This window comes from Labrus mixtus, chromosome 11 (genome assembly GCF_963584025.1).
Source record: "Labrus mixtus chromosome 11, fLabMix1.1, whole genome shotgun sequence".
Taxonomy (NCBI): Eukaryota; Metazoa; Chordata; class Actinopteri; order Labriformes; family Labridae; genus Labrus; species Labrus mixtus.
This window is the reverse complement of record NC_083622.1, coordinates 25382800-25395485: the sequence shown is the minus strand read 5'-3', so window position 1 is coordinate 25395485 and position 12686 is coordinate 25382800. Positions and strand designations below refer to the sequence as shown.

The following is a 12686-nucleotide window of genomic DNA, read 5'->3' as shown; positions in this document are numbered from 1 at the left end:
CCCCTCTCTTTAAAGCATTTCTGTAGATTCAGGAGTTTTTCTTAAAGCCCTGCAGCAATTTAACTTTATTTATTTGACCTTCCCCGGTGTTGTTTTTGGCCAATAGTCCATCTCTTACCTCCTCCTTTCCCAGACGGACGCTATTTAAGTGTGTGATGAACAGATTGCCAAGAGTCAGATAGCTGAAAGCATTGTGTATCCGAGCTATCTGCTCTCACTGATGGAAGAAGGCTAGAAAAGCTATTTGCTGGTAGAAAAAAGGAGGCAAAGCTCAAAGGGGAGGGGGGGGGGGGGGGGGGTGGCAGGGGTCTTTGTAAAGCACCCAGGACTGCTGATTCTGAGGACACTGTAGCCCCCTTCACCCACTCCCTACATCTGCCTCACTGTCATTGCTCTACATGTCTGCCCTCCTTGTGCACACCGAGCCACCTTTCTTTGTCATCATTTCCTCTGTGCTTATTGTCTCTCTCTAATATTCTCCCCGTTTCCCCTCCCTCCGTTACCCCCCTTTTCACCACTCTGCCCATCAAATTCTCACTCTCACATTTTCATCCCATCTCTCAATCATTCCCCCCCCCCCCCCCTCTGACCTATTCCTCAGACCTTCCTCCTCTCTCAGTCAGACAAGCTGAGGCAGGCAGGCGGGAAGGGAATGAGATTTGTTTTTCTCCCCCCCCCCTCCCTCCCTCCCATATCGTCCTGCCCCTGGCCCTTTTACTTGTTGCATGACAGGTCCAGCACTCTATTGAAATAAATCATCTCCCTGGACAGATGTGTGTGTGTGTGTATGCACGTGTGTGCGGGAGCTCGTGAGACAAGTAAGAGCTTCCTCATGGTGATGATGGGTGTTTTGTTCTGAGCGTGGCCCCAGGACTACCACCCTGTTCTTTTGTCCATGTGTGTGTATGTGTGTATTATTAATGCCTCGGGCTGTGACCTGCCCACACTGTTATCAGCATGATTTATGCTCTCTCCCATACACACACTGTGCTTCCAGCTTCACATCCTCTTTCTGCTCATTCACACGCTCTGCCTTATTTTCTCCGCTCTTTGCCTTGGCTGCTTTTCTGTATTGTGCCGGTCAGTGTGTCTCAGCGTGTGTGTGTGTGTGTGTATGTGTGTACGCTTGAGTCTGGTGTCCTTGGTGTCGGTGAATCCAGCTCCTCAATCATGTGAAGGCTTGTCCTATTGGCCCATTTTTATCTGGCATTAAAAATTAACCACACACGATGATGCATGGACACCCAGCTCAGATGAAGCCCCGGCCGAGCGGGATACCAGACTACAAGTCCAAATATACCCTCCCACAATATGAAGGGAGCATTTTTCAAGAGATTTCACCAGATTCAGGTTTTATTCTTTATGTGAGCTGTCTCCTCTCCCTCTCTCTGTGGTGTAAATTGCTAAGCTGTGCTGAATACTAACTACCCCTTTGTACACACTACAGATCAGCGGTGCAGCATTGTAGGAGCCTGCAGGTGGTGCCTACCACTTAACTAACCACTCAGCCACAGCCCCTGATTGTCTGAGAACTGTCCCAGAATTCCCTCTTAACAAGTCTTAAGGCAATGTTTTATATAAGAGCATCTGGAGAGGAATGCAGAAAGGTGCTCATGGATTTATTATGCAGTTTAGTATGGATGTAGAGGCTGTTTCAGTGTTGTGGACTTGTTGTTGTGGACATGTTTTGTGCTGTATGACCTCTCCTCACTTTACCTGCAAGGACATATGAATTACATTACTGCGTCAGCGTGCTACTTTACATTTTTTTGTATACAGATAAAATATTTTTGACATTTGTTGGAACGGTGTCCACGCTTCAGGCCTCAGTGGGCGGTTGACTGACACTTGAAGGCTTGCGTTGCTAAGAGACATGCTGTTGATGACCTTGGTGTACAACTGAGTCAATGTTATAACCCAGTAAGCCGTGAAGGTTGATAGGTGAATGTACTCTTACTGATTTGATGAAGTCTACAATATTGTTTGGCTTTAAAAATCTGTTATTTGACAAACTTAATAGTTTTTTAGCTAATCTAGCTGTGGTGGTTTGTCTAGTCTGCTAATGTTACCACAGACTCCCAGTAGTCATTCATTTTAAACATGCATGTTTATTATTCATTCATTAGAGACATCATCTTGACACAAGACAAGAGCTGCCAAATTAATCCCAATCTCACTGTTACCCCAACATGAGCATTCAAAGTAAACACATTTCAAAGGGCAAATTTGTTTAACAAAAACAAGTAATGCGTTTCCACTCAGCACAGGTGTACATTTTAGTTGGGGGCATCCCGGCATGGGCATAATGGCCGTGCTTTTAGATTACATTGATGCAGTCAGATGCATGTTGCAGATGCAGATGTTACCCTCAGAATAATAAGTGTGAATTTAGTCGTGAGTGGAAAAAAAAAAAAAAAAAAGCTTTTTGAATTAATTTTGGATCAGGAGGGAAATGTTGAAAACGCAGGTGTCCTTTGAAACATGAAGAACAGCAGAGCGACATTAAAACTGTAAACGCACATCACATATTAATCTAGAGTCAACAACCAGAGAACACATAAAGAAACAGTGCAATGTGTTATACTCTGTAAATGACAGAATGTGTATGTTTATGGCTGCCCAAGTATATTTCCAGATCTTTTCTATCAAAAATGGAACTCATTTAATATTTTTCAAGTCTGACATAAAACCCAGAGTTTAGGATGATCTTTGTGACGCACGTCATCATCAATAAGCCTCCAGGGAGAGGTGAAGGTGTGTGCAGGGTGCGAGTTTCATTGGGAGAATGGAGCTATGTAAGGCGAGCAGATAAAAATCATTTGTTAAATACACTATAAAATGTTGTTGAATAAAGCACATTTAATATTTACAAACTTAATGAGCAAGCGTGTATACCAGTTTATTAACAATTAGCAAGAGTGAAGGGTCCCTGTGGCAATGTTGTGAAAATGTCTGAAGCGTGTTTCATTTTCCTTTCACCCACAAGATGTGCAGATGGAGTGACTTTATAGGTTTCCAGAGTGGAGGTGGTAAACCAGCTTAGGGTGGGCTGAGCCATGTAAGCATTAGCACCTGTAAAGGCTGAACACAGTCAATAGACAACTACTCCTCTCTGAGGGAACATTTTTGAATGATTGGTCTCCAGTGTAGTTGAGCAGTACTTCTGTAACCCCTGCACGTCAAGTTTATCCTTCTATCCATCACATCAGAGCAAATTCACTGCATCAATATTCTGTGTGCTGAATGTGAGCGACCACACACTGAGCTTCAACTCTTTTCATGTTTGTAAAGAGTTTCCTACTCAACTCTTAATGTTTTATTTATTGTCTTCTCCAGTTTGTCATGGACATATTTACTACAGCCTCACTGTTGCTTTCCTTTGGTGTAAAGTTAAAAATGAGTTTCCTTCCTTTCATCCTGTTTAAGGTGTACATTGCTTGATTCATGTCCACATTTGTTTCCCTTTGGTATATATATGAGTTGTATGTATTTGTACTTTGATTAAACATCATGTGCAAAAGAACTTGGAAAGGAAATCACAGGCAAAGGTACTTAAAACATCTTTAGGGGCTTTAGAAAAAAAACAGAAACATCTCAAGTAAACCAACCCCAACATAAACTAATGAGTACAAATCTACATGACAAGCTCAGATGCAACCAATTGAATAACACAAATCAAAAGAGGATCAAATACAATAACAAAAACTGCTCCCTCTAACCGCTACAGAATGCACAGACAATTGGCACGATAAATAAATTAGCCCCGGTTCAGGAAATCATTTTCTCAGAAAGTGGTATTGAAAAGAAGGCAAAGCCTCTTTTCCTGTCTCTGTTCCTCGATTCTGTCGCAGTACTCCAGTGAAAGAGCCGTCTCTTCTTTTCTTTTTTTCACAGGTGGTGCTGAAGATTATCAAGCACTACCAGGAAGAGGGCCAGGGCAGCGAGGTGGTTCAGGGCGTCCTGTTGGGTCTCGTAGTCGAGGACCGGCTGGAGATTACCAACTGCTTCCCCTTCCCCCAGCACACCGAGGACGATGCCGACTTTGATGAAGGTAACTGAGAGCAGTGCTGCCTTTCTGTGACATCTATCGATCCTCTCCTTCAGCCTGGAAAATGCACACACTCCACTCGACTAGAGTAATAAAGAGACTTAAATTAATACTTGTCAGGCTACAAATGTAGTGAAACATCATTGACATTACTGCGACAATGGCTTTTAATTTGGTTTACTTTTTTACCTTTGCTTGACTTCATTTCTAAACCTTCATTAAGGACGCCTTTTTGTTATTTAGCTTCTACTGAAGGCCATGGAGTTTTGCATATTTGAATCCACAAGTTTTAATCAGCTGAGGACGTGCCTACAAAACGGCACAGAAATCTTAAAAGGAAACATTTCTGTGAAGATAGTGCATTGTTTTCATTAAACAAAACATTTAGTAGAAATAAACTGGATTGTGTCCTTGACAGGTTAGCTGCAAAGTGAATTTCAAACACTGCCTCAAATGAATTCAGTAAAAGCTGTGTCTTAGACAAAAACAAAACTCCAACCTCTCAAACTAAGAATTTGACTGGAATCAGTGTAGTGCTAGCTTGTGTGTGTGGGTTCCATTGGATGTGTTTCCGAGAGGGATGCTGGAGGGGCAAACCGTCCCTAGTCCTCTAAGATTCCACAAACAGGGCCGACTGTCAAGGCTAGGAGGAGCCAGAGGACAATCATATCAACAGAGCTCTGAATGTCGGTGTCTGTTTAAAGTAAAGAGTAAGACGTCCCCAGGCACACTTTTAACTAAGCTAACTAGGTGCTGTGTCCTACGCTGTCAGTTCCAGGGTTGATGTGTTAGGGCAGTGGTGCAGTAAAGGAACGGCTCCAGTGTTGGTGTTACAGGTGGGTGGCGTGAACGTGCACTGGATTTGATTTGGTCCTCATCCACACACACACACACACACACGCTTTTCCGATCTCCTCCCACATCCCGTCAGCTTTCATATCAAAGGATGCTCTGTCCTCTGACTTTAGCTTGTGCATTATCAAGCCATGTTGTTACCCGTTTCCTTGTTATCACAACAGAATGTGCTGCGAGCCAAGCAGTGGGATGGGAAGGTAAGCAGATGTGGGAAACGGAGGAGAGGGAGAGACTCCTGCTCTAACAGGCGTCCTCTGCTAACAAGCAACTGTCAGAAATTCTCCTCGACACACAAGCACCATTGGGGACTGAAGGTCGTTAGTGTCAACTCACTCTGCGTGTGTTTGTGCTGCTGAGCTTCACGGCTTGTTGTGTTGTTGACTTTTGATGTGCAAAATTTCCCCTCTGTCATTCTCTTTAAGTTAACAAGGTTTTCAGCGAGCAGAGCCTCGCTGTGGAATCTTAAAAAAATAATGTACAGCGCTTTAACGAGGCTTCGCAGAATGTCATAGTCGTTGAAAATCTGTTGAAAATCTGTCACTACTGAACTAAATTCAACATGATAATTTCTCGGGGAGTCATCCATGTTGTGTGTTTGTTGTTGGAGAGATTTCAAAATTGTGAAGAGTACAGTTAAAAAGTAGACGTCTCTGCGGTCTGCAGGATGCTCCTGTCTCTGTTTACAAAGTGTGTTTGCAGAAATGACTTCATTCTACACTCAGGAATTTATTCACTAAATCAAAATCATGGGAAACCAAAGTAAGAATAAATGTTGCATAAATATGATCCCGCTCCAACTTGTAAAGTGGATTTCTGTCTGTACATTTGGTCGATCTGTTCTCTCCTACTTCAGCCTGAATTGTCTTCCCACGCATACAGCTGACCAGCCAGACCACCATCCTCCTCTCTCTCTTTCCTCCTCTCTCTCTCTTGCTCTCTCATGCGATGTTGAAACGCTCGCTGTTTCATCTGTGCTGATGTTGGCCTGGAAGCCGGTCTTTATTAAAGTGTGAGTTGGACTTGAAAGCAGACGCATGATCTCTATTGATGATCTGTACGAACAGAGAGAGAGACGCCAGGCTCTGACTAAGTTTCCCATGTTTACATGTTGGGATGCATATAAAGATAAAATGGTTCGACAGTTTGAAGTTCTCATCAACTACTGGCAAAGTGATAACTCATTAAACACATGATTTACATATTTCCTTTAAAATGGGAACCTAGTAAGGGTCTATTCATGGTTAATTATTGTCAATGGTGCCCAATGCAAGAACATTGAAACACAAACTATTTTGTGACCCATTGAGGGAGGAACATACACCTGAACAAGATGTTCCATAAAATTCAAAATCAGTATATGTCCACAGGTGCAGTATGAGTCATCAACACCCATTTTTTTGGAAGTGACCTACAAAAAAAAAAAAAAGATTATCCACAGAATAAGTTTTTCTTTGTCCTCATGAGGGGCAGATGCTGGTGATAAACTTCTGTGATACAAAACTTAAATTGAATTAGAACTTTAGTCTACTTATTGTAAACCATCAGCATACATACATTATATTGATGCTTCATTAACACTGAAAAACAAAGTTCAGGGAGGTCATGTTTGAGACATATCTCTTCACAGTACTCTTGTTTGTGTCATCTGGGTAAATTAAGTGTGTGTTAAAATGCCAGACAAAATAATGTTCCTGGCAAAAACATTGCTTAATGATTGCCTCAAACGAGGAGGACATTAATAAAACAAGGACCACTGCACTGTGAAAAATAGTTCAAGGGGGCATCAAACACTTACACAATTAAGTTCTCTCTGAATTAGGTCGGATCTTCTTTTTTTTTTTTTCTATCTGTGAAGCCCGATCTCTGAATACTGTATTGACTTTCTGATACGCATCAGCTAATCGTTACATAAAGCCTGAGATTTGGGGCTGGAAAGACTCGGCAGAGCGCGAACTCGTTTCAACCCCAATCAGACACTCGATACACGTTGAGCTGCCAGGGTCTGCACGTGTAGCTACCTCTCTCTGCTCTCTTTGTGTTTCTCTGAACTGCCAGTTGTCTGTGTGTCAGTGTTTGTATACCTGTATCGCCTCACACTGACTCACTCCCTGCTAGAGGCCTCTCGGAGTGAAATTATTACCCTCCTTCAATCTATCTCTCTAAGATGGACAGGATTGGTGGATTCGTGACTCTGTTGTTTTTTGGTTTTGTGTGTGTGTGTGTTTTTGAGAGAGCACGTCTGTGTGTCTCTGCTATGCTGCTTTTTTATCAACAGGTGCCACTGTGGAGCTGCACTTGCAGGACAGTTGATGGCAGCAAGTGTGACCAATAGAAGTGAGGAAAAGATATGGAAAGAGAGTAATGGAGCACATGCAGCAGAGTGGGCCTCTGATAAAACCTTGGCTGGACCATCCTATTTCCTATGTCCTTGCATACTCTGTCCTTGTATCATTTACAGAAAGTATAGGGAGCGATGTGTTGAGGTACAAACGTTATTCTTTAGGATGTTTGTGCACTGGAGGCACGCAAGTAGCATGTTAATAATGTGCTTGCGTCCTCTTCTTTTTTTGTGATAGTAAAAGGAAGAAATATCCTGACACAGTGACACACACTGATTTTTCACAATGGCTGCATATGGGACAATAACCACAGGCTTGTATGGTAGTAAGTGTGACCCTCCTGCTGTGAAATGACCTCCAATGGTTTTATGGATTTAAGAGAGGGGGTTGTGATATTTTCCAGTAAAATATATGTTCTTTGAGAGAATGAATTGAAGCAACGGTACATTTACATTTTTTTATTATGAAGCCTGAAGCTACATTTGCAAAAACTTCAATTTAAGATCTTTGCACGAGCGTTTCTGCTCCCAGTCCCGCCGAGCAGCAACACCTACGTCTGCAGCTCAAGCGCATTGTCTCAGCGTGTTGGCCCATATGGTTGACTCCCGTTGGCTTCTCCCAACCTCAGCACTCCGTCAACACACGTTGTATCATTATTGAAAATGTCACTGCACTCTCAAGTTTTGACAGCGTGTAGGTGTTTACTTTTTATTTCTTTCTCGTTTCAAACTCACATGTTCGTCCATGCACCTGTCTATTCTCATACGGGTTTACTTAGGATTGTCTTCAATTTTTCATACACTCAACCGCTATCATAAAAAACAAAGCTGTGGGCAGCTGCTCCTATTTTAAGACCACATGCAAACGGACAGGCACACTGCACGAAGTTCAGCGAGTGAGTTTCAAACAGCTGTCTGGAAAGTAGAGCAGAGCTACAGCTAGTCGGAGAAATCCAGATATTTGTCATGAGAGGTGGACATGACATCAAGGAGAGTAGTACAAAGACAGGTCAAAAGGTAGTTAAAAAAAAAAAAACTTGAATCCTGAAACTCTTTTATTTTGAGTCTAATCCCATGTTGTGAAAAGTAGTGTGATTAATTTGGTCAGATCTGACTCAGAAAGAAGTGAACAGGGGGAAAAAAAAAACTCAGCAAATTGTAAATGCCACTTGGTTAAACAACTGATGGAGTGTGGCTCGGTGCAATTCACAGGCTTATAAAGCAAGATTGGGTTGCCTGTTTGACTCGTAAGGAGGGATTATATCAAACTAAGCGTCGCTCAGTACCACTTTTGGTGAGTGTGTTTGATATTCAGCCTGTGTCACTAGTGTTCAGCAGCACGACAAGGTATCCTGAAGGTAGAAACAAAATTAGCCCGCTCTTTCGCCGCATTCACCCTCCACTACTTTCCCTCTTTTCTCTCGTTTTCCACTCCCTTCTTTTCTCTGAGTCACTGCAGGTGAGAGAGCTGCCTCAGCCCTTCTCTCCGACAGTTTCCTCTTTTTCCACTGTTTCTTAAGTTCTTTTTTTTTATTCTCTTCATAATCCCTGGTTCCTCTCAAAATGATCACCTGAAGAAGGACCTCTGCTCGAAACATTGTGATCATTAAAACCCTTTTTTGCGACATTTGAGCAAATGTGCGGGCCCTATCTTCTTCCTCAGTTTTGCTGTTTTTGCACCGCCCTGCACCTACGTGATGTGTGTATAACTACCTCTTCTTTTCCTTTCTTCTGTGCCACATTGTTTGATCTACCCATGTCCTTCTGTTCTTTCCAACAGTTGCAAGATAAATAGAGCATCATGCATACATTTAGGGAAAGAAATAATGTAAAGCACCCAGCCAATATTTCGGGGTAATATGTCCTAGAATGAAGCACTCATTTTTAGGGAATGTGCTAAAAATGTAGCCAGGATTGTATTTTGATTTGGGTAAGAAATAAGTGCATGAACAGTATTTAGAGAGCTGGAGTTTATTATTATTAATTTTTGACAAACTGATCATTCCTAAGACCTAAGGTTAAGTCCTCTCTCTGTCTTTCAGAGCGTAATCTATAACTTCATCACATCCTGGCTTGACTTCTGTAATTCATCTTATCCAGGTTTAGATCAGTCATCTCTGTGGCGTCTCCATCTTGTGCAGCATGCCTGCTAATCAGGACCACAAAACATGACAGCATTACACCTGTGTTAGCTAGTCTTTGTTGGCTTACTGTCTGATTTGATTTTAAAACTTGATTGATCATTTCAAGGTTTGAAATGGAGCTGCTGCTCCTTATCGTGTTGAGCTTCTGCAGTGTAACAGTTGTGGAATAGTTGACTTATCCAAATAAGAACTGCGCAGTCTCTTGACACCTTTAAGTTGCTGCAGAAGAATGATTTGTTTTTTTCTAAATGACAGTTGATCCAATTTGAGCTCGGCCCGTCCTTTTCATTTTATGATATTGTCTCGCATTGTTTAGTATCAAGCTGCTCAGGTTTTATCTATGCTCTTATTTCTTTTAAACATGCTATTTATTTATGTAGTTGTTTCATTCTGGATGTGGGTGCTCTTAGTCTTTCGTTATGGTTTAATTGTAATTTCCTGCTCGCCTTGGTTGTACGGCTCTTAGCTCAACACGCTTCGTTTTAAATGTGCTCCATTAATAAACCTGACCCGTCTTGACTTTTGAAACAGTGCATTGAATCTGTCTGAATGTTTTCATTTTGAACACATATTTGGTTATAATGTGTCAACTTTAAATCAAAGTGAAACATCAATGTGGGTAATTTGCCCTTGGAAGTATTTTCTAAAACCACACAGTGCTGCCTTCTGGCTGTCCTGCTTCTGCATGCCAAGCTGCTCACTCTCTGCCCAACACAGGTGGTAGGGGCTGCCAGGCTCCCTGTCTGGGCTTGCATCTTGCTTCACATTGGCTCAGAAGATAGCCAATGTGAACACTGCTAACACAAACGTGTTTTTTAAGGGTGCTTATTTTGCTATGTGTCTTGATTTCAGTGATTAGATCAATGTTTTTGTGGCTAAACTGCCCCTCGGTTAAAACATGAAGCCCTTTTTTTGTTAGACCGAGGAGCACTTCACTTTGTCATTTGACATGAAAACATATGAAAGGTAGTCGATATCCCACGCCTAACAAGACGCTTCATTAAAAAGAGCATGGAAAGTAAGTGTTTATGTAGGAGCAACCTGTAGTCATTAACAGGGTTGATTTAGCTGATTGGAACAGTTTGTTTTTTGGCATTGTTTATTTGTTGTTTGTGTCACTCCTGCTGTCACGGTTTGAATTACTCAGGAAACTAATTAGCCACACACGTTCAGATTGAAGTGAATATGATTGGGCTAAGAGATAGAGAACATGCCTCCCTGCATGGGATATCTGGCTGCTGAGACCGAAGCAGATAAAAGGCACCAGAAGACGAGAGAAGTCTTGCCAAAATTCCCAAAGGCTCTTCTGTAATCATGGGAAGTCTTTAACAACTAAGAACTATTGTAACTGAATGAATTTCTATCAAGGGCACAGTTTAGACTTCAATCATTTAAACAGTTTGTGATTTGAACAAAAGTGATCAGATCTCCTTTACTAAACATTTTGTCAAACATTTTTTTCTACTGCTGCTTTTAGACTTACTCAAGTCTCCAAGAAGCTTTTATTTGTCTTCCTTGCACCAAATTCATCAGCTCTAAATCAATTCTTGGTTCCATTTTGATGTATTGAAAGTATCCTTGTTCTGTAGCTCTGTCCGTCCAGCTTTGTTTCCTTCAAGTCCTTTTTCTGAGAAACATTCAGGCACTTTTTTTAAAAGCCCTTTGAACAATAGTTCTTTCTCAAACCTGACTCTGAGACTCATCAAACACAGGTCTAACCAATACTATTAATCATGGCTGCATTCCCTGTCGCGGTACTTCAGGTCCATGGCCCTGGTGCATGGTGTACAGGAACCTGAGCGATCATTAATGTTATTAGTAACACCTGTGCCTTTCCATGCTGTCAAATCAAAATGTGTGCTGTGAGAAAAGGTCTGCCCATACCATGCCTCTGGCTAGCACATCAGTCCAAAGCATAATAAATCCACTGCAACGCTTACTGGTTAGTAAGTTCTTTTTCAATGCTTCTCTCTCTTATGCCAGACCTACATTTTATGATTGTGACCAAAGAGTTCAACTTTAGTTTGAAGCACTTTGCCCCTAAAAGCCTTTTGTTTGATCCAGGTGTTGTGTTGAATTCTGAAAGCTACTGCTCTCTAATATATAATTTAAAGTGTGTATGAAAGCTACCCAAGTCAGTAGAACAATCTAAGAAGGGATTATTTTTACCCATGTTGTCTTTATGGTCGGACAGCATTCATAGCCTCATTTACAATGCCCGTCCCTATGGGCCCTTAAACATACAACTCAACAACAGGTACAAAAAAAACAAGCACAACAATACAAGGACAAAACAGTACAGGATACAAACTATCACACAATTAAAATAAAACGGGAAGAGCAAGACCACAAGACTATTGGAAAGTAAAGTGTGGCCGTACATTGATCTGAGGAAAGCAAAGGTTCAGGTGTATAATTCATACATTTGTGACAGCAGTGAGTCATTGATCAACAAAACAGCACCTTAAGTGTACAGAAAACCCATCCCTTATTGTAATCCTCATGCTAGTACTTATGTTGGCTGAGGGCTAGAATGCATCACAACCAAATGATCATATTGTGTGTCCAACCACTGTGTGCGATGAAGAGAGGTTTGCCTGATTTTCTGTTACATTCCCTGACGTCATCCTTCAGTCTGCTCTAAAAGATGTGACATTTTATGTTAGAGAACAAATAAACAACTTTCTGGATAAAAAGGTCACCCCATAACTGTAGAATAAATACAACTTATCATGTCTGAATGTGACATTTATGATGCAGTATTTAGCAGACACAGGCTCTCAGCCGGGCTGTGCTAGTCGGCTATCAATCGACATCAGATCTGTCAGTCAGTGATCTTCACCACTACTCTTCTCTCAACTTACCTGTATCCATATGTTTTCAAGAGCTTTGATTGGTTTATGAGAAATATGAAATATGCTAAGAGACAGTTTTGTATTGAGCTTTTTATTGAAGGTCATTTTAGGGTTTGTATAGATCAGCTCTCCTAGTCTGCCTATCATGGTGTCTACAAAAATGAGAGAAAAATACCCTCAAAACAAAGAGTTCAAATCATATATTTTGTTATTGACATTTTTTTTCTGTGATCATTTTCTAAAGGCAAATTAACTCCTATTTGTTGTACACTAACAGGTCCTCTTGTCACTGTAGGGATTTGCCCGTGATAGAGAACAACAGAAGACAGAGCAGAGGGGTCGTAATCTCTGTTTTGACTGTGACTGGTAGAAAAGCTGCATCATCTTCTTTCTTTTAACTTTTCTTTAACCATCATTGTCCGTCCAATGATCCTTTATACCGGCAT

The 12686-nt window shown here is 41.5% G+C and overlaps 1 protein-coding gene across 1 annotated transcript in view; it reads left to right on the top strand.

The window, feature by feature from the left end:
• The window catches only part of LOC132984277 (eukaryotic translation initiation factor 3 subunit H), a 57839-nt gene that overhangs the window by 5077 nt on the left and 40076 nt on the right, over positions 1-12686 (top strand). The window contains exon 2 of the mRNA XM_061051047.1: positions 3895-4051. Coding sequence (XP_060907030.1) covers positions 3895-4051 — 157 coding nt within the window. The remainder of the gene's footprint in view (positions 1-3894; positions 4052-12686) is intronic.